The following is a 23,957-nucleotide window of genomic DNA, read 5'->3' on the forward strand; positions in this document are numbered from 1 at the left end:
GGAACAGTGCTCATTTTCTTGTACTTGAGTGCTTGCACTCTCCTTTTGTTTTTGTTAAAAGTCCCTCAGTCCTCCTTTCCATTTCTTAAAGTACATCTTGGTGACTGTTTTCAAATTGTAATGTTTTGAGAAGATTAGATTGTACCTAGAAGATATAGTCCAATGCTTTAGTGCAATATAATTGGGGAAATACTAAACGACACTGACCTCATTTCCTTTAGAACAATGAAAATTAATAGTTTCACGTTTTATTAGGCTGATATTCCAGATGTAGTGTACATTTAATTAAGTGTAGTTTCCTTTTGGTTATGGTATGTGTATCTGTTTTTTGTCGCAAATTCTTTCTAGTTTTACAGTTTTCCACATGTTTTCTTTCACCATTTATGATTTTTTCAAAGAAGAGCTATAAGGATTTAAATCACTTTAGCATGCAGCAAAACAGTTCCCATTCAAACAATAAACGCCATTTTAAAAAGCCTTTAGATCTTCTGTCACTTCATAAATATAAATGTATAAAAACATTATGCAGTTGTAGTGCCCACCTGCTAATTAAATGCAGATTTCCTCAAACTTGTTTTAAAATCTGCTTATTTGTTTCAACTCTGTCTCTGTTCAGAATACATATGGTCCTTGTGAAACTAATTATGCTTATGGAGCAGCTGTTAAATTTAGTGCAACTAATTTTGTCCAATATTTTACATTTTAATTGATTACCTGTGAAGAAATTAGCAAATTAACACTTATTGTGCAGTAACTGAATGGGCTTTTATGGATACTTTCAGTTTTTACAATTGGACTAAGTGTTGATGGAATAAAGACATTTCTTAGGATTTTAGATAGGAAAGTTATTGGTGACCCTTGATTATCTGGTGTGAGAATTTAGAGATATTGAGTGATGCTAAGCATCTGTGTGTTCTGTAATGTAGACATGAAAAGCAGATTGGAAAGTAATAGCTTTTTCACAGAATTTTGGTAACATATGGGCTTATCTGGATCTAAGCACTCTTTGAAGATCTTTGAACTTGACTAAATGACTTAACCTTTGGCATAGTGGGTGGGTGTTGGGTGGTTATGGGTTTTTCTGGGGGCGGGAGAGGGAAGTTGGCAGTCTACACTCAATCTTGACTTCCCCTTCTACCCTCACCACCCATAGTTTTTGTAATTTTTAACATTTTGGTAATTTACCTTAATATTAATAAATGTCAGCTTTTAATTTTTGTTACAATACACAAAATAGGATTATTAAAAAGTGGCTTTACTGTTCAAATGATAAGCAATTTTTATTTGATTTTCAGAAAATTAAGCAATAACAATGTGTTAAAATAATTTGGAAAACTTCATCTTCAGTAATGGTTATATACAGATTTTTTTTTTTCTTGGCTCAGATGACTTCTTAAAGCAATAAAACCTGTTCCAATCAGAAAAAAAAATGCATTTCATAAAGTAACATTTTTATTTAAGCTAACTTCAGTAACATAGGTCATTAAGATAGAATGTGAGTAAAATATAGGTGTGCCTTACTAGATGGGAATATATGGGTTTTTTAAATACAATAATAATTAGCGCAACTTGTCTAATGAGTTTAGTGCATTTTAATTTCATGTCTTCATAAACTTGTAAACCTCAGCATACCACTCTGAAGACCATATTAAAGAGTTAAGTTTAATAAGGGGCACTGAGAAAGAAACAATAGATTCTTACTGAGAGGTGTCAGTTCAGGACCAGTGCACTTGTATTCCTCCTCCATGGTCCCTGGAAGCTGCTCACTCTAGACAACCTGCTCTTCAGCAGTCACCTCTTTTTTGGGTAGAGACCTGCATCTCTCTCTCCCTCCTGATGAGAGGATTTCCAGGCTGCACAGTTATCCTGCATACACTGTGCTATTCCCCAGCAAGCCAAACCTCCTACACAGGCCAGCATCTGCACTTTGCTTTCTCTCCAGAGGCTATAAACAGTGTAATTGCCAGAATTAAAAGGTACCACAAAGCTTTTTATAAGCAAGTACATTTATTCATGAGGTAGGTTGACTATATTTCCCTATGTTGAATATGGGATACCTGGTAAAATTGCTCATATTCAAGTGAGTTCAACGGCAATCAATCAGAACTATGCAGTAGCCCCGCCCCAACATGCTATAAAAAACTCCAGGGTCCAACAGGGGAAGGGGAGTTTGGGGGTCGGGGCCGGGGGGCTCGGGCATAGGTGTAGTATGACTTCTATTTTGGGGGTAGGAGCCAGTGGGGCTCGAGCCAGCTCCACATGGGGGGTCTGGGAAGGGAGTGCCCCCTCCACCTCCCGATTCACATCAGCAGACCACCCAGCCTGTCTTGATTGTGGGGGGGGGGGGGGGGGGAGGGGAGGTGCAACCAAATATTATAATTCAGAGGTGGGGGACTCAGCTCAAAAAGTTTGAAAACAGCTCAGGGTGCGGGCAGCGGTGTAGCTAGGGGCTGTGTGCGGGCAGGGGGGTAGCTCAGGGTGCAGGGAAGGGGTAGCTTGGGGCTGTGTGTGGGCAGTGGGTAGCTTAGGGTGCAGAGAAGAGGTAGCTAGGGGCTGTGTGCCAGGAGGGGTCCCCTGCGGTCCCTGTTCCCTGAGGGCTCTGCCAGTCTTGGAACTGGGTCCCTGACCCCTGCGGCTCTTACCAGCTGCATGAGAAAAGGGGGCTGGGAGTTGAGGAGCAGCTTCAACCCCCTGCACTAGTAGCAGTAAGAGAGGAGGGAACACCACCAGCCAGTGGTGCAACTGCCCTGCACTGCCCAGCTCCGGCTTCCTGTCTCCGAACTGGCTGGGGAGAGAAGGAGGTGTGTTGAGGGGTGTTGAGCTGCCCCCTGGGACTGCCCTGCACTTGCACTGCAGTTTGGGGATTGGACAACATCCCAGGTGTCCCCCAACTCTGCCCATCGGCTCAGGGGGCTTCTGCCCCATGGGGAGCACCGAGTATCCGGGATTCAGCGCTGCCACTCCTGCCTTTAGCCCCAGGGGGGTAATGGGGACTGGGGCTTCAGCCTCGCAGCTCCCGGCTTCAGCGGGGGGAGAGGCGCGCCGGGGATCGGCTCTTCAGCCCCGCGGCAGGTGCCGGGGATTGGGGCACTTGGGCTCAGGCTCTGGGTTTCAGCATCAGCGCCCAGTGGCCCCCTGAAAGGGCTTGCGGACCCCCATTGAGAACCCATGCTTTAGGTTAACATGGGGAGGGTGACACACACCCCTAAGCCTGCCCGCCCCCATCAGGGCTTCCTCGCCTCCTATCTGACGTTGCCTCTTCTTGCCTCTCCACCCGGCCTGAGGCCACCACATGCTCTCACTGACCGGCCACCGCCTGCCCTCACTTATCTGCCAGCCACAAACAAGATGGGGCTGGGGCTGCGCTGACTGCTGACTGACCAGCAGGGGGAGCGGAAAATATGGGACAATTTGCCCGTTTTTTAAAAAAGGTGAGACACCTGCAAGAGGGCTTAAATACAGGACTGTCCTAATGGAATGGATGGTCATCCTATCTTGAGGTGAAAGCATTACAGAGAAAATATGTTAAAAACAATAATTGAACCTACACACATGCTAAAAAGCTTACAAAAGGTCAGTGCAACTCTAGTCTTGGGCTCTGGTGGGTCAGTCCTTCAACACCCACAGTTGGGATTTCCCCATGGTTACAAGTTCATAACTGTCTCAGATTTAGAACCAGAACAACCATGAATAGTTCAATCTTTCTCTTATACAGTTTGGGCCTTTGATCTTAGCCTTACGTAACAGGTGATCAGCCGATGGTGGCCCACTCCTCAGGGCGTAGCTTTAAAAGGCTGGATTTTTGCAAAACTGGAGGTGGAACATTTGCATTCTCCACCCTCTCTATATTCCCCAGGAAAACCACTTAACACTTTTTTCTTTCACTCGTCCATTGTTGTCTGGCATGTTGTTCAGTATAGTTATTTGAACCCCCTGGTCTTACATCTGTTACATTCTCCTCTCCAGAGGCTAGGTAAAATCGCGGCCCACAGTAATATATAAACTGTTCTCTTAATACAATGGACCTCAAAGATACTTCAACTTAATTCAATAAGGTGTCTCAAGAATATTGGACAAAATTGCCGTATGTGTCTCACTTGGTATATTGTTGGATTCCAAAGCTTAATTTCTTAGGATTTTGGACTTCTAACCAAAGTAGGAAACTAATCAACCATTTTTAAAAAAACAATTCACTTTTTTTTATAAAGTTATACTGGATATGTACAGGTCCCAAGAGGTTGAAGGCACTCGTCTGGCACAGTAGCATACTATTACAGAAGGGACCAGTAAAGACCTCCTATATTTAGATTGTCTAACACTTTCCATTGTAAGAGATTCTTGTAGCCTTTCTTTGGGAGGCCCTATCCCCTCCATTGTTGCAGCAGGCCTTTGACATTTGGCAGGAACAAAGTCCTGGCGCTAGTGATATGGCCTTTTTTTGTCCCATGAAATGCCATCCAGATTTAGTCGAATTATGAACTATTCCTCTTACTTGCATTCCTTGGCTGAATTTTGGCAACATGCCAAAATAACTGACCATGAACATTCTAAGGAGCTTCAGGCTGATGCTGCCCCTAAAGCAGTATCAGTACCACATACTATACTGGGATGCCTGGTAGCTGCTAGACCAGCTGTAATTGTAGGGATTTTTTCGGAGTTGAGCTGAACCCCTGGACACGCTTTCCCTCCCCCAGCTCACCATATGTTCCTAATGAGTAGCCCATCCCCTTCTCTGGGATAATAGCCTTTTGTTAGTATCTAATGTAGCTAGTCCTGTAGCTCAAGTGGTAAAAGGCAATGCTGAAGGTTCAAGCTTCAAATCCTGATGCTGCTGTGTTATGGGGTGGGGATTGTTACACTGACACACAATAGATTTGTATTTTACCTTCCTCCCCCCCTTTTTTAAAAAGGAAATTACGTACCAAAAACTATGTTAAAAGAATTTTGTTTAGATTGCAAAGTCAAGCACTCAAAAATTAGGAAATACTAGATTTACTGTTACCTATGCAACCTTAAATCTATCCCTTTGCAGGCATTGTGATAGTCTTTTTAACATAATCACAGAATATGAAGTCTACTTTTCAAAAATTTAATTAGAATAATTTAGGATGTATACTTTAAGGCTTTGCGTTTAGATGCAAGACTCCTCTTTTGAATGATTTTGTCATCAGAAGTTTGAACCCTGCATAAAGGCATAGAGGATTTACTGCTGAGTTATACTAGCAAGTGGATTTAATGATCCCCAACCAGAATATGAGAGGTTGGAGTTTCCTTCAGGGATAGAGGAGATTAGCTGGAGTCTGGGACATTTTAGTCTTTCAGGGAAAACCCTAGGAACAGCCAAATTTTAGGGTGGAAAACTTAGTCTGAAGTTTAAGAGGTAGGGATATTTACCAATAAAACCAAACCCTAGAAAGGGGTTAACTTTCGTCTTTGAACAGAGTATATGTTCAGAGTCATTTGGGAAAGCTACCTGTTTTTATTGGAACTTTAGAGAGTACAAGTTGATCCCATGCTCCCAGTCATCTCTGTGCAACTCACTGCGGCCCCATCAGGCATTGCAAACACTTCCCAAAACACGCTGTGCTGGAGGGTGGTGAGTTGCACAGTGAGATACCCACCCACGGTGCACTACATTCTGCATCGATACAAACACTCCTGGTGAATTTTATTCAAATTTTATTTTATCCAAGACACTGGGGTTAATCCCTTCATTTTTGTAAATGTTATTTGTAATTAACAGAAGTGATCAGGGTTTCACTTCTGTTTTATCTGAAGGGTGATGCTATCAGCTGTACCCTTAAAACCCCTTCTGCCAATCAAATGCTGTTCTTTGTATGGAATCCAGTTCAAATACTGATAGTCAGGTGCTATTTTGCTTATGCAATCTGATGAAATGACATCAAGCATGGTTGGTGCATATCATAGGCTGGAAGGCCCCTCCTGCTTGACCTTTCCCCTTGGCCCCAGCCCAGGCAGGCTGGCTGCTCCTCTTCAGGGAAGTGTGCTAGGGCTAGGGTGACTGCGGCAGGCCTGCGGCTGGGACTTGGGCGAGAGGGCTCATGCTGCCTGCCTGGCGCTTGGGGGGGGGGGCCGGGAAGGGGGGCTCTGGGCTCTGGCGGGGGAGGGGGGTGGGACCGGCCAGGGGCTAGTCTCCCTGAGTCGGCGGGTCACCCGCCGCTCATGACATAAAGTGAACATCTTTAGCCCATGATTCTTTGATTTTAAAACAATTCGCAATTAGACGAGCAGCAAATTAGTTTGCTGAATAGAGCAAAACCAAAACATTTTTTTCCTGTCCAGATAATAGAAATAATATCTCACATCTATAAGTATGTAGATCAGCTGTCTCACAAGAAATGCTAGTAGTTATCGCTGATGATTATGCTGATGTCCAGTAAAAATGATAGTTTTTGCCTCATGTGGCAGCTTAGTATAACTAACTTTATAACTTTAAAAATGTGCAGTTTTTTCCTGTCTTCTTTAAATACTCTTCTATCGTTCCTTAGCTTTCTAAGGGTTTTATATTGTGCCTGTCACCAGAGAGTCTGAACACCTTTCTCTTCCTTATTACTTCTAGTTACTTCGATTTGATTTCATTTACATAACCATTCTCTCAGTGTATCAACTTTATCTCTAATCTTATTCTCATTAACTTTCCTATTTAAAGTGCTTTACCTTCTCCTTACTTTTAATTCCTCTAAGGGATACTTTTTTCTTCCTTTATTCTTGGTTTCTCTTTCCTAACAGGGCACTTGGCCTCTCTTGCTTCTCCCTTTTCTAATCTTTTCACGCCCTCACCCCATTCATCTTGTGGGCAGTCCATTCTATCTTCTTAAGTCATGTCTACACTACAAAATTATGTCGACCTGAGTTACGTCGGTATACAGCCAGCGTAGTTATTACATTGCTTGTGTGTGTGTGAACATGTGGCTCCTCATGTCGGTGCTGTGCGTATTCACCAGGAGTGTTTGTATCGATGCAGAATGTAGTGCACCGTGGGTGGGTATCTCACTGTGCAACTCACCACCATTCAGCACAGCGTGTTTTGGGAAGTGTTTGTTTGCAATGCCTGATGGGGCATGGGATCAACGTCTAATAATGCAATGTTCTTTGTCCCGTAATTTCATCTGCATCCCATAATATTTCAATTCTTGTTTTCAAAAATCCACACAAACCCACATGTCCCTCCTTGCTGTCTGCCATCTCTGCCATCAGCATGGAGCATGTACAGCTCTGCACTATTGTCATGAGCATTGCAAGCACATGGCACATGATCCTGTAGTATTTGCAGAGCTGCAAGAAGAGCCGTGGGGAACATGAGGATTCCTTAGAGGCTGGATTGCTGTGGGACATAGAAGCAATTCAGGGTTGTTGGAGACATTCATGGAGCAGCTGGAGATGGTGGTGTGCCAGTTCTGAGCCTGAGAAACAAGCACTGACTGGTGGGATTGCATTGGCTTACAGTTTTGGGATGATGAGCAGTGGCTGCAGACCTTCTGGATGTGCAAGGACACATTGCTGGATCTGTGTGCTGAACTCAACACAGCCTTCCAGCGCAGGGACTACAAAATGAGAGCCACACTGACACTTGCGAAGTGAGTTGCAGTTGCACTGTGGAAACTAGCATTGCCAGATTGCTACCTTTCCGTTGGGAATCAATTTGGAGTTGGGAAATCCACTACGGGGGTGGAGGGTGGGGGGCATTGTCATCCAAGTGTGCGGGACTATGCAGGGCAGTGACTCTGTGCAATATGCAGGACATAATGGATAGTTTAGCAGCAATGGGGGTCCCAAACTGCAGTGGGGAGATAGATGGCACACATATCCCTATTTTAGCACCAGACCACCCTACCACAGAGTATGTCAACAGAAAGGGCTACGTTTCTATGGTAATGCTGGTGGATCACCGGGGATGCTTTACTGACATCAGTATGGGCTGGTCAGTGAAGGTGCATGACACATGAATCTTTAAGAACACAGGACTGTTGAGAGAGCTGCAAGCAGGGACTTTCTTTCCCGACTGGTGAATTACCATTGGGAATGTTGAAATGACAATAGCGATGCTGGGAGACCCAGCCTACTCCTTGCTCCCATGGCTCATGAAGCTGTACTCTGGCTACCTCAATAGCACCAAGCGCTTCAAGTAAAGGCTCAGCAGGTGCAGAATGACAGTTTAATGTGCCTTGGTGTTGTTTACTTGCAAGATTGGATCTCAGTGAGAAAAAATGTCCCAATGGTTATAGCTGCCTGCTGTGTCCTACATTGTATGTGTGAAGCATAAGAATGGCCATACTGGGTCAGACCAAAGGTCCATCAAGCCCAGTATCCTGTCTTCCTACAGTGGCCAATGCCAGGTGCCCTTGAGGGAATGAACAGAACAGGTAGTCATCAAGTGATCCATTCCCTGTTGCCCATTTCCAGCTTCTGGAAAACAGAGGCTAGTGACACCATCCCTGCCCATCCTGGCTAATAGCCATTGATGAACCTATCCTCCATGAACTTATCTAGTTCTATTTTGAACCCTGTTATAGTCTTGGCCTTCACAACATCCTCTGGCAAGGAGTTCCAGAGGTTGACTGCGTTGTGTGAAAAAATACTTCCTTTTGTTTATTTTAAACCTGCTACTTATTAATTTCATTTGGTGGCCCCTAGTTCTTGTGTTATGTGAAGGAGTAAATAACACTTCCTTATTTACTTCTCCACACCAGTCATGATTTTATATACCTCTATTGTATCCCCCTTTGTTGTCTCTTTTCCAAGCTGAAAAGTCCCAGTCTTATTAATCTCTCCTCATACGGAAGCCATTCCGTGCCCCTAATAATATTTGTTGCCCCTTTCTGAACCTTTTCCAAGTCCAATATATCTTTTTTGAGATGAAGCAACCACATCTGCACACAGTATTCAAGATATGGGCATACTGTAGATTTATATAGAGACAATATGTTATTTTCTGTCTTATTATCTAGCCCTTTCTTAATGAGTTCCAACATTCTGTTCACTTTTTGACTGCCGCTGCACATTGAGTGGATGTTTTCAGAGAATGATCCACAGTGACTCCAAGATCTTTTTCTTGAGTGGTAACAGCTAATTTAGACCCCATCATTTTATATGTATAGTTGGGATTATGTTTACCAATATGCATTACTTTGCATTTATCGGCATTGAATTTCATCTACTATTTTGTTGTCCAGTCACCCAGTTTTGAGAGATCCTTTTGTAGCTCTTCTCAGTCTGCCTGGGACTTAACTATCTTGAGTAGTTTTGTATCATCTGCAAATTTTGCCACCTCATTGTTTACTCCCTTTTCCAGATTATTTATGAATACGTTGAATAGGACTGGGCCCAGTACAGACCCCTGGGAGACACCACTATTTGCCTCTCTCCATTCTGAAAAAACTGACCATTTATTCCTACCCTTTGTTTCCTATCTTTTAACCAATTACCAATCCATGAGAGAACCTTCCCTCCTATCCCATGACTGCTTACTTTGCTTAAGAGCCTTTGGTAAGGGACCTTGTCAATGGCTTTCTGAAAATCTAAATACACAATATCCACTGGATCCCCCTTGTCCACATGCTTGTTGACCCCCCTCAAAGAATCCTAGTAGATTGGTGAGGCATGATTTCCCTTTACAAAACCCGTGTTGACTCTTCCCAAACAAATTATGTTCATCTATGTGTCTTACAATTTTGTTCTTTACTATAGTTTCAACCAGTTTGCCTGGTACTGAAGTCAGGGTTACTGGCCTATAATTAACGGGGTCACCTCTGGAGCCCTTTTTAAAAATTGGTGTCACATTATCTATCCTCCAGTCGTTTGGTACAGAAGCTGATTTAAATGATAGATTACAGGCGACAGTTAGTAGTCCTGCAATTTCACATTTGAGTTCCTTCAGAACTCTTGGGTGAATACCCGATGGTATTCACCCAAGCAAAGGGGGAAAAGTTTCTGCCAGGCTGGAGGTGGAGTGCCTGACGGCTGAATTTAAACAGCGAGATACAAGAGCTATTAGAAGAGCTCAATGCAGAGCTATACGTCTCAGGGGGACTTTGAAGGACCATTTTGATAGTGAACCTGAGTAGTGTGTGTTGCTGTAGTGCTTTTTTGCAGCCCGGCATGAATCTTTTAATGATTGCTGTGTATGTAGGAATATAGCATTTTCAATGCACCTATTACTATTGTCTGTGAATGATGTTATGGGTTCTATGACAAAGTGAAGTAACAGGAAATTGGTGGGTTGCTCACCACCAGACAGCATATGTTGTGAACTAATAAAGATAAATTTTGTTCCAAAAAAATAGAATTTGATTCTGTAACATGAAGCAGGCAATTAAAAACCATTTAAAACTTAATAAATTAATGGAATAGAAGTTATGAAGGAGAAAGAACACTCATTTCCATTTCAGGAACACACATACCAACCATGGCGTTCACAGGTCAGTGTATGTGAAATTGTGATTGTCTTTAATGTTCACCAGGATGGAGTGGTAGGGGTAGTGCACTGACCCCTGATGCCCCATGGAATGTTGAGAGGAGGTATATGGAGGTCCCAATATTGAGTTCTCTATGGGCTGCAGAGAGAGTTGAGCATGGGTTTGTTGAACCTGCAGATCTACCGGAGTGTGCAGCGTCTCTGTTTGCTGTCTGAGAAGTGCAAGCATCTCCTGCTGCTCGTCCCTCTCCTTTTCCTGTTCCTTTCTTCTCTCCACTCTATCCTTCTCCTTGCTATCTGCAAGGGTGATCCTCCAGGCCTTGCGCTCATTCTCTGATGCAGCACTGGCTTGCAGGATCTCCTGGAATGTGTCATCTAGAGTCTTTTCTTTCTCCTTATCTGGCTCAGTTGTTCTGCGGGTGTGGAAGGAGAGACCCTGAAGGCCACAGTGGCAAAGGCTGTACCATTGTGAGAGTATTCATGATGGAAATTTAAACTTAAGATACTGAATTCACTCCCCTTGCTCCCCAATTGCTCCTACGTTCACATTTCTGCTTGGGATTGATAGAGCATGGCACCAGACACAGCACCAGCCATGGTGAGTGTGGCCCTCAGGGCGGTTGGGGAAATTAAGAGGGAATAACTTGCTGGCATGATTATAGTTGTATAGGGCAATGAACTGAATACTGGTACCATTTTCCACAGGAGATGGTGATTTTAGCTGACATTTCACTCCTGAGGTTAACAGGCAGAGAGAGCAGAGCTCCTGCTGGCATCCCGATGCTGCCTGGGTCCATATGCTGCTAGCCTATGTACTGCAATGGTGCCTGCTGAAGTAATCGCTGAGCGGTGTGGGAAAGTGTCCTACAGCGGCTGAAGAAATAAGGCAGCCCTCCCCAGAAACTGTCAGCAGAGGGTTGCAGAGTACCTCCATGACAGTTTCATTGAGATCTTTATGGAGGATTCATGGGACATCCTGGTACCTCTAAACAAAGTGCTCCGCGTGGCTCCCCTCTGCCTAACTCTAGAGGGGAATGAAAAGCAGATAGGAACTCTGCCTCTCTTGGTTGTTCCACTACCTCTTCTAGTGCAGTAAAAAGAGAAAATCAAGAGAAATGTCTTGCTACGTTGGGGGTTCATCTGTTGTGAATTCATAAATACATGATGATAATTTTGCTGTTGGATTGTGAAGGAGAAAGTTAATGCTGGAAAACCAAACTTATTCAGTAGTTCAAAGTTCTCCACCATTAGAGGCATCATATTTATTCTAAATACAAATATGATTTTCAGAACATGTGTGTCACAAGTGCTCTAAAATGTAATGAAACTTTAAGGTTAGACTTGCTCCACAGTTTGTCTCCTATTTTCCTCAGCCTCTCACTTCACTTATACTCAACCTTTCCCATTTCTAGGCCTTAAAACAGTTGGGGGTTAGGACATTTCTCATTTGTACCTTCCCATTTTTCTCGAGCTGCGTTTTTATTTTATATGTACATTATAGTACTGGTGGTAATCAATACACATAAGCGTTTGATTAGGTATCTCTCAGTAGTTTGTGTTTTTAGTGCCCCGTTTGTGTTCTGTGTAAATATCCAGTGAAATTATCCCACAACATACTTTGTGTATAATCAAGATGAAAAGTAGAATTTCTGCAAAGAGCTTTCTACAATTTCATGTGGCAATTGTGTTGTATAGTACTACCTTCCTCCAGAGAAGATTTCCATGGAGATGACATTTTTATTGTTTTCTTCATTATAAACATCCTGTTATTAGTCGTCTGCTTGCCTCACCCGTGTGTGGGGGTCGGGGAACACAAGCTGTATCAGTCAGACAATGTTTGTGGGTCTTTCACTGGAACTGTAAAACTAAAATGGTAACAATCAATCACAGAACTTAATGAGTTAGAAGCGGCATAGTAAACGAAGAAACAATAGCTTTTGTAAGGAAAACCTTTGTCAAAATTATTTAAATTAATTTTTCAATAATTGTTACAAACTTAGTGTGACTACATTAGTTTGCATTCTTAAACATTGGCTTTTTTTCTTGTGCCACGTTTCGCCATTTAGATGTCTGTATGCCCGTAAGACGGGTTCTTAAACATCTAACTGACTTAAATTACAATTGTAATTACTTGCACATATAAAATTGTGGGTGCAAGAACAGAGGCGCCAGTTAAGTTGGGGCTGAAAAGGTGAGCCCTCTAGAAATAGCCAGAGCATTTGATTCGGCTATTGTTTCGAGTGGTGGGCCCCAAAATGGGAGGGATCCCTAGTCAAACAGGTCACATTTTACATTAGAGAAACCAATGAGTCAATTCAAACTCTACTGAACAAAGTACTGCGGAAGACGCCTGTTTAGGGCATGAACTAGGTGGCACGTCTCTTCCATGTTTAATTTCTATGACTCTGAAGGAGTTAGTTTTAGCATTACCTGTGATCTTCTTTAAGATCAAGGCTACATTCTCAAGTGAGAGTATCTTAAAGGCAATGATGTGTAAGCCTGATGTCTTGGCTTTATCAGATCCCATTTTTGGTTGGCAGATTCTGAATATTTTTTTCCTGTAAGTCAAGCCTTCTTTCTTTCATCCCCAGTCAATTACATTGTGAGGGGACACTGCTACCTGGTATCCAATTCTGTTTATGATATAGCAGATACCCATTTTACGGGATAGAAAATATTCTTACAGCAATTCAGTATAGTGTTGATGATTATTTGACCTTTGAATTAGTACTGATACAGTGACCCAGGACTGATAATAGGGGTGATTATGCTGCTAGAAATGCCACCTTTTGGAAGAGGTGTAAATCTGAGATTCTGATCTCTTGTGGATGTTGAAAAGATTCAATGGCAAGAATAGGTATGTTACTCTCCGTATACTGGACTAATTCCAAATTTGAAATAACATTTTCTACATTTCCTTTGTAGTTTTTTCTGGATAGAGTATTCACTTCCTTGCTGGTTGTGTTGCTTTGTGCTATTAAACAGTTGCTGTACTTCACGCCAGAGGTAGATTAAGTGATCTTTTGTTTTTAAAGGACTTTTAATTCTACAGGACGAAAAGTATTCTATAAAATGAAGCAGTTGTATATTATAAAAAAAGCGCTCAATACATTTTGAAAGTTTCCAGTTGTCAGATATTTAAGTAGGTGTACACAGCAGTAGAAAATCATGGGAACTTGAATTCCTGTTTTTCTTAAATGTGCTATACCTTCAGCGTATGCACTTGATATACCTTAAATAATAATAAATAAAATATTTAAAAAATTCTTTGCATATAAGAAATATGGAATTAAATCATGAGAATTATTTTGGTTATGATGCTTAACAACAGATGTGTGTTGTAAAGATAACTTATTTTCTAATTGAATATTCCAGTAATACTATACACTTTATTATGGAGCAATGGGCAATGAGGTGAAAGCAAACACAGAATATTATACTTAGCAACTAAGACCCTGAACCTGCAAGTGACTGTACAAGTACCCTTGTGTGGAGTCACGGGTAGGATTGAGGCCTACGTTTGCAGGTTTTTCTTTAAAGGGTAGTTCTACTCTAAAAAAATGTATTCTGTCAGCCCTCTGTGCTCAACCTGGGCTCTCAGACACAAGACACAAAACTGGCTTTGTTGTTCTGGGACATCACCGTAGTAAAATCTGCCCTTCATTAACAAATTAAACTCTGTGACACCTGTGCAACCTTTTTAACATCACTGGGTTTGCACAGGTGCAACTGATTGGAATTTAGGAAATCATTCAGATGTACAAGAAGGAATACAATTCAGCTCATTCTTGAGCACTGTATTGACCTTGCATTGTTTAAAATTATGGAGTAGGTTTGTTGAGTAGGATGGTCTCATGTTTTAACAATCATTTTCATACTTTGTCAACAATTGATTCCTTTTTAATTTATCCTTTGCTTTGTCAGGCATGTTTTTTTATTTTAATTGAGAGAAGATTATGGACAAAACAGCTGGACTGTATATGAGAAATCTGATGTGTAATGTTAATTAAAAAATTATAATTGATAAGTTTGAATACTGTATGTTTTGCATAGGTCACGATCAAGACCACATCAACGTTCCTATAGTCGAAGCAGTGAAAGATCCAGTCATAGAAGAACTCATAGCAGATCTCGTGAAAGAGAACGACGTAAAGGCAGAGATAAAGAAAAAATAAAAGAGAAGGAGAGGAGCAGAGGGAAAGAGAAGGAGTTGTATACCACCAAGCATGGGTAAGTGTAATGACAAATCAAATCATAATGAATTCATTACTATGGTGAATGAAAACATATTCAATATTACTTTTTATTTATGTGGCCATCAACTGTCTAGGCAACATTTGTACTAAGTGAAGTGTACTTTTCCTTTTTAAATCCTCAAACCATGTGGTTCTCCTAAGAAACTGAGCGGTATGGTCAACACCTTAATTTAGTGATCTTTCACTGTTCTCTCCATAGATATGCAGGAACTTGAGAAATCAGTGTAGATTAGAGTTTAATTTTGTTATTTTAAAGAAATATATGAAAGAAAGGGCTGTAAAGTTTGAGCAGAGATCATATTTACCATAACCATCTGTTTCTAATCACTTATACTTCCCAATAAGTTTGATAAGTAATGGCAGAAGACAAACACTTGAGCTAACTTTGAAGTGCTACTTCTCTGTTCATTAACTCTGCTGGAACTCATTGTATTGTTCTATCTAGATGACGAGTTGCTCCCTTCCTAAATTTGGTTAGTTTGGGGAAAATAACTAAATAACTTGCTTTTGTCTGATGTTTATTCTGAGGCTGTAGTTTAGATATTTGTAATATTGTTGATCCAGCCTGGTTATTTCTGCATAGCATGGTTTGGTAAGTGCTTATACAAGCATGTGTAAGAATAATCCAGGTGGCGCTGAAGAGGACAAGATTGTGGCTGCAATGAGGTGAGCAGTAGACAGACTGTTGATTTCCTGGAATTGGGTCCTTTAAATTAAATTTTTAGCTTCAGTAGGACAACTGGGTCCATCAGCCTAAGGTTTAGATCTGCATAAAATTCTTTAACAAAATAACTTTGTTTCAGTTTTGCAGTAATTCATAGGGAAGCTTATTGCTCTTTTTCTTCCTAACTAGGATATCAAAAGTCAAATTTTGGTATCCCACTTATAAACTTTGGCCTGAAAAATCCTCAGTGAAAATTATTTAAAGTGACAAAGCTTTGGGGAGAATGTTCAACATCGTTCAAGACAATAAAACTACAATCAAATATAATTGTGTAATTTTTTTTCTAATAAAGATGAGTAAAAATATAGCTCACAGTGTAGTTCACGCTGTTTCCAAACATCCCATTTATTCTACCTCATTGAGGTGAGGAGCTATTTGAATCCCTCTCCAATTGCATATGTAAAGATAGAATTGGGTGTTGGGAGTCCAGATTTTCTTATCACAAGCATTTTGCCAAAACCGAACCTATCAACCTGAAATTTCTTTTATTCCTTTGCCAGAAGGAAAGTTTGGGAATAAATGGACAAAGGTGTTCATAAGAAAGTTGGGCATGGGTGGGGGGTTGGAAGCCCTACCCCTTTTGCCTATGTCTGTTCTTGTAATCCTGGGAAGGCAAACTTTTTTAATGGTGACTGTCAATCAGGGCAGCAAGCTGGGGTGACACTATTGCAACCACATCCTCTCCCTTGGCCATCAGTAGTTATGGTCATCAGTGACATTGGTGAATGAGGAGGCTAGTTTATATGGTCTGTATAACAGCTACCACAGCAATGCTGTGGGATCATCTGCTCCTCCTCATGCACTTTATGGAGAAATTGTTGGACTGCAAGGGATCAAGGAAGTTGTCTTCCCTTTGTTCGCTTTCTGACCACCAAAGGCCAGCCCAGATACAATGTGAGACCAATTTATGAAGGTGGCAGTATTGAAACTTGAGTTCTATTAGAGTAATATGGGCTGTTGAGTTTCAATTGTAGTTTTGGTTACGGGGACATGTGACATACATTGGGTTAGAGGGGTCAGAATATTGTAATATATTATGGTTTATGTGGTATTTTATCTATTGAAATGAAATAGAAGCCATCACAAATGGTCCAATCATCATAAATTGTTGTGTTTGGCACGACGTTTTAGTGGGTAAGATGTGAAAATTTATCTTTTACAGGCATCAGATAACTAAACTGCCTATATTATATCTTGTTTTAGCTTTGTGAAGGAGGCATAATCAGCTGGTGAGATACCTTCAATAAGGAGATATTACTTTCCCCCCCATAATGATAGTTCAGCTTGTTTCTTCTGTCTAGTTCTGTATTATGTGGTTGTGAATTGCAAGGGAGGTTGTCCCAAGGCAATTTGTCGAGTCAGATTGGCTCAGACTATAGAAAAATTTGAGAGCCCTTGATTTGGATGCTATTTGAGTGCAGATTTGGAAATTAATGAAAGAAGCGGTAAGTGGAGTGGCTAAAACTACATCAATATCAGTGCTTCCAATTTACATAGGTTTTTTTGGTTGGTCATATGGGTAGAATGCAGAATTAAATGTAGATTATTAATGAATTATTGAAGCTTTTTATTGTTAACCTGCTATATATCAAATATTGAACAAAGGATGAAATTACTGAATTTTTAGAACAGGTTATATAGCATTCCAAAAAATATAAACAAATGTATAATTCTTTTTCAGAGCTGGGTGCAACTAGTAGATTAAAGAAATGCATGCAAGTACACCTCTACCTTGATATAACACTGTCCTCGGGAGCCAAAAAATCTTACCGCGTTATAGGTGAAACCGTGTTATATTGAACTTGCTTTGATCCACCGGAGTGCGCAGCCCCGCCCCCCCGCGGAGCACTGCTTTACCGCGTTATATCCGAATTCGTGTTATATCGGGTCGCGTTATATCGGGGTAGAGGTATATTCCACTGGAGTCTATTGCATATATTAGATGTGTCTGAGTATCCATGCAGAAGATATGTGACCCCCTACTCGAGCTTACATTTGATCTCTTTTGTAAATACATTTGATAGTGTTTATAATTTTACAGTTTTTATTTGACTTGCGTAACTACTAACATGTTTATAGTGTGAGTTTGGGTCTGTTTAAGAAAATAAGTTTTGAACATATTGACATGCTTTCCTAAAAGCACAGTATTTAAAAATTCTGGTGCCTGGCCGTAATCTACTTATATAAATGAAATAACTATTTACTTTTCCATTGTTTGGGAAAGTCCTTCATTTTGGCTAGCTTTGCATACACACACACACACACACACACACATATATATTCATCAATTAAAACAAACTAACTACTCAATATGATAATTTTCTAACATTTAAAAATGTTTAAGGAGTTTAAGGAGAAAAATTAGAGGGAAAACTGATGAAGAGGAGGGAATATTGTTCTTTGTTGTGAGTACAACAATAGTGAAAATTTTCCATATTTTATATCTTCAGACAGTTGCCTGCTTGGTTTCATCCGTGACTTGTGGTATAGCTATATCATCAGTACTGCACCTGGCTGGGTCAATGAAATGCCCAATACGATTTACTAAATCAAATGTATTTTTGCTTTTAAATAATCCGTACCTATCAATCAGGTTTTTGTAGGTTTCAAGGGATGGCAGTTTCTTAGGGCTTGTGTCCACTTACCGGTGGATTGACACTGTGGCGATTGATCCACTGGGGGTCGATTTAGCAGGTCTAGCGAAAACCCGCTAAATCAACTGCCGATCACTCTCCTGTCGACTCCGGTACTCCACCGGAACAAGAAGCATAAGATAAGTCAACGGGAGAGTTTCTTCTATCGACCAAGCGCGGTGTAGACACTGCAATAAGTCGACCTAAGGTACGTCAACTCCTGCTATGTTATTCTCGTAGCTGGAGTTGCATAACTTACGTTGTCTTTACCCCGTAGTGTAGACCTGCCCTTATTGTCCCTGCTTCATACTCCCAAACTTCAATTTGGGTCTCTGTTTAAACAAATTTAATGAAACCCCATATCTCCTGACCTACCTAGCTATATAGAGCATAGTTTTCTTACATTTTTCTTCAAAGTGAAGGAAACTGATCATGTATTGAATGTGTTCCATAAGGTCTCTACTGGTTCTGGATTCTTCCTGAAAGGTTAAATGGAAATTTGGAATGTAGTGTTCTCGGTTGTGTACATGATCTCTCATATTCATATATGTATTTCACAATTTCCTCCTTAGTTCTAGGGTTTTGAACATGCCAGAAATTTACTCAAGGTCCTTTGTGCTTATGCTCAAAACATGTGTGAAGTATCTATTGACTGTGTAAAATAGTGGGCTAGCTATTCATATATTTTTTTTTTCTTTGCACTAATGTACTTAGATTGCTGAAATAGTTTGTCCTTGGCCACACTTGTAGTTAAACTGATGCTGCACATTAGTTATCTGCTCCTGTTGCTGACCTCCATTGTTAGCAATCAGTAATTTTCATAATGTAGACAAGGTTTTAGAGGTGTTTGCTCTCCTTCCAATGAGTCATTAAATTGAGATGTCTTCTGCCTGTTTCTGGTGCCTGTCCAGCTGCAAGTTAAAGATATCATGATGCTTCTGAAAAACTGGAGGGCTAGCTTTAGTCTTCTGGGCAGCATTCTCTCTTTCATTGCAAGGTTCTTTTGTCTCAAGCTGTGCATGACCCATTACTGAGCACATAATGGTTGCTGGACTCCTTGTAGCAAGCACATTATAAAGCACTTTGGACTATATTAATGTGGTTTTACTAAAATACCTCCTAACTTTATAGACTATAATAAGGATCAATATAAGGTAACTTTGGAGGCAGTAGTCGCAAGTGCCTAAAATTTTCTGGAAGCAAATACATTCTTTATCAGCCCATCTTCCTTTACATTTTGACTTACTTGTTAAACCACATAGTTATGCTAATCTGAAAAGAAATTATCAGCTTTGTGACTTCTCTTTTTCCTGATCATTGTAATATTTTATACTATTTATGTTAATGAATAGAAACAGTTAGTGACATTAGTCCATTTTTCTCAGAGATCATGTACTGTCTGGTGGTCTTTGTAACACAGATTTCATACTGTTTAACAATACTTAAAAGTATTAATAGACTACAAAATGAAATTTACCCAGGATGCTCTTGATGTAATTCATCCTTCATATACCTTTTTAAGAAGGATAGGTTTGTCAGTTTAATCAAACAGTGATCAAAGAATATCTATACAGGGAATATGGATCTGAGAAGCTTTTGCCTTTTCCAGCTATTTGTCATTTTGAAGACTTAGATTGCTATCAGCAACATGTTAATATTGTTTAGTAATGGCTTTGCAAACCAGCATACTTGAATGAACAAGGAAAGGATATACTACAAAGCTATTTGCATGACACAATGGCTGTTTAATGTGGAGATCTGTAGAAAATTACACTGTCTGTTTCATGAGTTAAACCTAATTGAGAAGTATAGTAACTTAAGAAATAGTTTAATATAAGATGGATACTCCTTGGGAAAAGATTTTAAGTGAATGATTATTTATCCATGGACTGTTCTGGACCTTGTGAGTAGAAAATTCAGTAAAATTTCTGATTCTGATCCTTAAGAGCATACCTAAAAGCAGAGGTAAAAATGCATATGTCTAAAAATAAAATGTTTTCTGTCCCTCTGATCCCAGTGTGCTCCAGGAAAATGAGATATTCAATAGCTTTGTTATTGGATGATGGATCTTCCTGAGGCCTTTCATATTTTCTTTTTTTGTGCTGTTTTTTGTAGTGGTTGGTGAGTATGAAAAACAAAGGCCAAGGCTTTCAACTTGTAATCCCATGCTGATAGATGGAACTTCCAGTAGGAGAGAGGAGATGATACAACATCAACATTGAGAAAGCTTTTTGCCTTTAGCATTGTCTTATGAGACAACAGCAGTGCTTTGTCCTCTGGCATTCCCATTTGTTTTCCTTATAGCAGCATTGAAACTCCATTACAGTTTTATCCTCTCTTGTTAGGTTTCTGTGGTGAGCACTAATACAGAATTTTTGTCTATTGGTGGTTTTGCAGATGTTTGTCAGTGTTGTCCATCATAAGCTGGTGGTAACAGGTCTTCTATGACTTTGTTGCTGTTTGTTGGGTAATATCTGTTATGAGTGGGTAATGGCATTAGGAGTTTTATCTGAGCTATATCTGTTCTTTGGCATCAGTTGCTGGAAGATGTTATCTATTTTCCTTTTTGCTGGCATAAATAACAGTGGTGGAGGTGTTTGTTTCAGCTTATTTAGAATTTTCATTTTTTTTAACAAATAAAAAAAAGCTTCTATTGATTCCAATGAAGAGCGGAAGGGACCTACCTATAGGGACCTGATGGGAGGCTGCACAGAAGGGTCCCAATGTAAGTTGTAGATCCCACAGAGCGAAACCAATTATTATATTGTCTACACAAAGACCAAAAGTGAAGTCAGTGTAGGTGTGCCTCTAGGAACTCTTACAGTGGGGCCAGTGACCCTGTGACCTCCATAGCTGAAACAGAAGCCTTATGTACTATACTTGAAGACCAAGGACCAGACTTAGCTTTCAGTTTATACCAGTGTAAATTTGGAATAAACTCCAATGATGGCAGTGAAGTTAGTGTAAATTTATATTAGTGTAACTGAACTCATAATTGGTCTAAAAACTGCATCACTTGAACATAGTGTAAAAGCTTCCAATGAAAACTTTTTTTTTTTAAATTTTAAGCTGGAATTATGAAGTACATGGGGCACATCCTCAGCTGATGAAAATTGTCATTGCTCCATCAATGTCAGTGGAACAATGGATTTCAACCCAGATCTTTATCTGGGTTTTTGAAGAAACTAATTGTCTGATCCATAGAAAAATAGAAATTTGGAAAAGTTTAAGCAGCAACTGCAGTTTGTGGATAATTAGTTTATGAGGGATAGCAGTACAACTATGAGATTCTTTGGTATCAGAAACTAATACTTTTCTAAGTCTAAAAATATTTTGATTCCTGTTTGGTGTATTGGTCAGAAGGTTTTTCACAAGTGCAATCTTCAAATTTGCAATTTGAAGCCTTGAAATGTGAACTGTGTGACCAATACTGTGAGGTCTACCCCTTTGCAGAATCTGAAACTGTGTCTTGCAGATGTGAACTTCCCCATTCATCTCAATGAGTACTACTAACTTGCATACTCAGTGATGACTTTTTAAAGTATTAACTATTTTACTGTTCATCAAAGAATACAAGGAAGGAGAGGTAGGATCATAGTAAGATGATCTGCTCACTCTACTATGAATCAGAGTTCATTTTGACACCATGAGTGAAATTGCCACCACTTTCTCCACCCAGAGTTAAGAAGGAGCCAAACCCAAAGAGCCTTGCAGAGTCCAGGCATCTGAGCTCCCAAAAAGGGGATCAAAGCTCTACAGGGTCTGGTGGGGCAGACAAGCCTTACTGAGGGGAAGGCAAGCATGAGGAGCCCACTGGAGGCCATGGGTATATTTGGACCTCAGTGAACGAGAGCCAAACCCAAGGAGCCCAGAGAGTATCCATGGTCATATTTGGAACATCTGCTTTTTAGTGGTGTGTAATGTGGGTAAAGCTTATTTTGTAGGTGAAGCCTAAACCTGCACCACCAACCTTTTTCCCTCCAATCTCACCACCCTCACTGAAGATTTTAAAATGGAAACCAAGACTTAGATCAAGAAGTCCAAAGTATCTGCTATCATTACTTGAGAGTATTGTACAATGCCTCCAAACTTGAAGCAAGGACCAGCACCACTTGAGTTGTCCTATGCAGGCAGTTTTGTTTGAGAGCTGAGGATTTACTCTTGGAAGGCTTGGACCTTTTGAACCAAGGAACCCAAGGAGTGGGTATCTAAGGAGGCAACAGCTTTTTCTGCTGTTATAGCAACACCTGCAGTTTCTGAAGAATTGCTTTTAAACCCTGTAGTGTAGTTACAAATGTGCACCCACCAGAGGTGCCTTCTCCGGCTTCAGGGTCCGGGAACCCGCCTTGGGAGGGTATTGGATCCAGGGTGATGAAAAGGTCCTGGCTGCCAGGGAGAATGGATTCTCCACTTGCCTGCTGCGCATTCTCCTCCTCCACCACAAAATCCTCCTCCCTGTTGCGCGAGACTCCCCCCTTGCAGGTGTCCATGGACAGTGGTGGGGTAGAGGTAGGGTCCCCCCTCAGAACGCCATGCAGCTGATCATAGAAGCGGCATGTATGGGGCTCTGACCCGGAGTGACCATTTGCCTCCTTTGTCTTATGGTAGGCTTTTCTGAGCTCCTTGACTTTCACGCGGCACTGCTGTGCGTCCCTGTTGTAGCCTCTCTCCACCATGCCCTGTGTGATTTTGGCATATATATTAGCATTTCTTCTTTTTAATCAGAGTTCGGCCTGCACAGATTCTTCTCCCCATACAGCAATCAGATCCAGTGTCTCCTGTTCGGTCCATGCTGGAGCTTGTTTGCGATTCTGGGACTGCATGGTCACCTGTGCTGCTGAGTTCGCCACGCTGACCAAACAGGAAATGAAATTCAAAATTTCCCTGGGCTTTTCCTGTGTACCCGGCTAGTGCATCAGAGTTGAAAGTGCTGTCCAGAGTGGTCACATTGGCGCACTCTGGGATAGCTCCCTGAGGCCAATACCATCAAATTGTGTCTGCACTACCCCAAATTCGACCTAGTCCACTTGATTTTAGCGCTACTCCTCTCACTGGGGAGGAGTACAGCAGTCGATTTTAAGAGCCCTTTAGGTTGACAGAACGGGGTTGGTTGCGTAGACGCATTGCTTATCAAATAGACCTAATGGGCTAAATTCGACCTAACCTCGTAGTGTAGACCACGGGTAAGAGATTTTTTTTTGTCAGGAATAATATCAAAAAATCAATAAATGGTATGACCATTTCTGAGTAACTTCATTGCAGTCATTTCCAAAGTAAATCCATATCTGCTTGGCCTTGTGGCCTTTTCTCTTGATCTAGTCTCAGATCAGCTTTCACACCATGTTTCTTAGTTTATAAAAATAGTGTCCTGTAGCTATGGTCCATGGCTGCAGTAATGTTTTGGTCCATTATTTTGATGAACTGTGTACTAGAATCTTACCAATCCTTGTACCTTATAATTAGAATACAAATGACTGTCTTCCCACTTCTCATGAGATTTAATAAAAGTTCTCTAGTGAGATCTGTTACTAAGCCTCTATTTCAGAGTAGCAGCCGTGTTAGTCTGTATCCGCAAAAAGAACAGGAGTACTTGTGGCACCTTAGAGACTAACAAATTTATTAGAGCATAAGCTTTCGTGGGCTACAACCCACTTCCTTGGATGCATATAGAGTGAAACATATATAGAGGAGATATATATACACACATACAGAGAGCATGAATAGGTGGGAGTTGTCTTACCAACTCTAAGAGGCCAATTAAGTAAGAGAAAAAAAACTTTTGAAGTGATAATCAAGATAGTCAAGTACAGACAGTTTGATAAGCAGCAAGTGTGAGAATACTTACAAGGGGAGATAGATTCAATGTTTGTAATGGCTCAGCCATTCCCAATCCCTATTTAACCCTGAGT

General features: G+C 40.8%; 1 protein-coding gene across 1 annotated transcript in view; it reads left to right on the top strand.

Moving 5' to 3' along the window:
- RSRC1 (arginine and serine rich coiled-coil 1) overlaps window positions 1–23,957 on the top strand; it is a 352,313-nt gene that overhangs the window by 58,980 nt on the left and 269,376 nt on the right. The window contains exon 4 of the mRNA XM_024192668.3: window positions 14,489–14,665. Coding sequence (XP_024048436.1) covers window positions 14,489–14,665 — 177 coding nt within the window. The remainder of the gene's footprint in view (window positions 1–14,488; window positions 14,666–23,957) is intronic.

Source organism: Terrapene carolina, unplaced genomic scaffold (genome assembly GCF_002925995.2).
Source record: "Terrapene carolina triunguis isolate 2854851 unplaced genomic scaffold, T_m_triunguis-2.0 Scaffold88, whole genome shotgun sequence".
In the NCBI taxonomy this organism is placed as follows: Eukaryota; Metazoa; Chordata; order Testudines; family Emydidae; genus Terrapene; species Terrapene triunguis.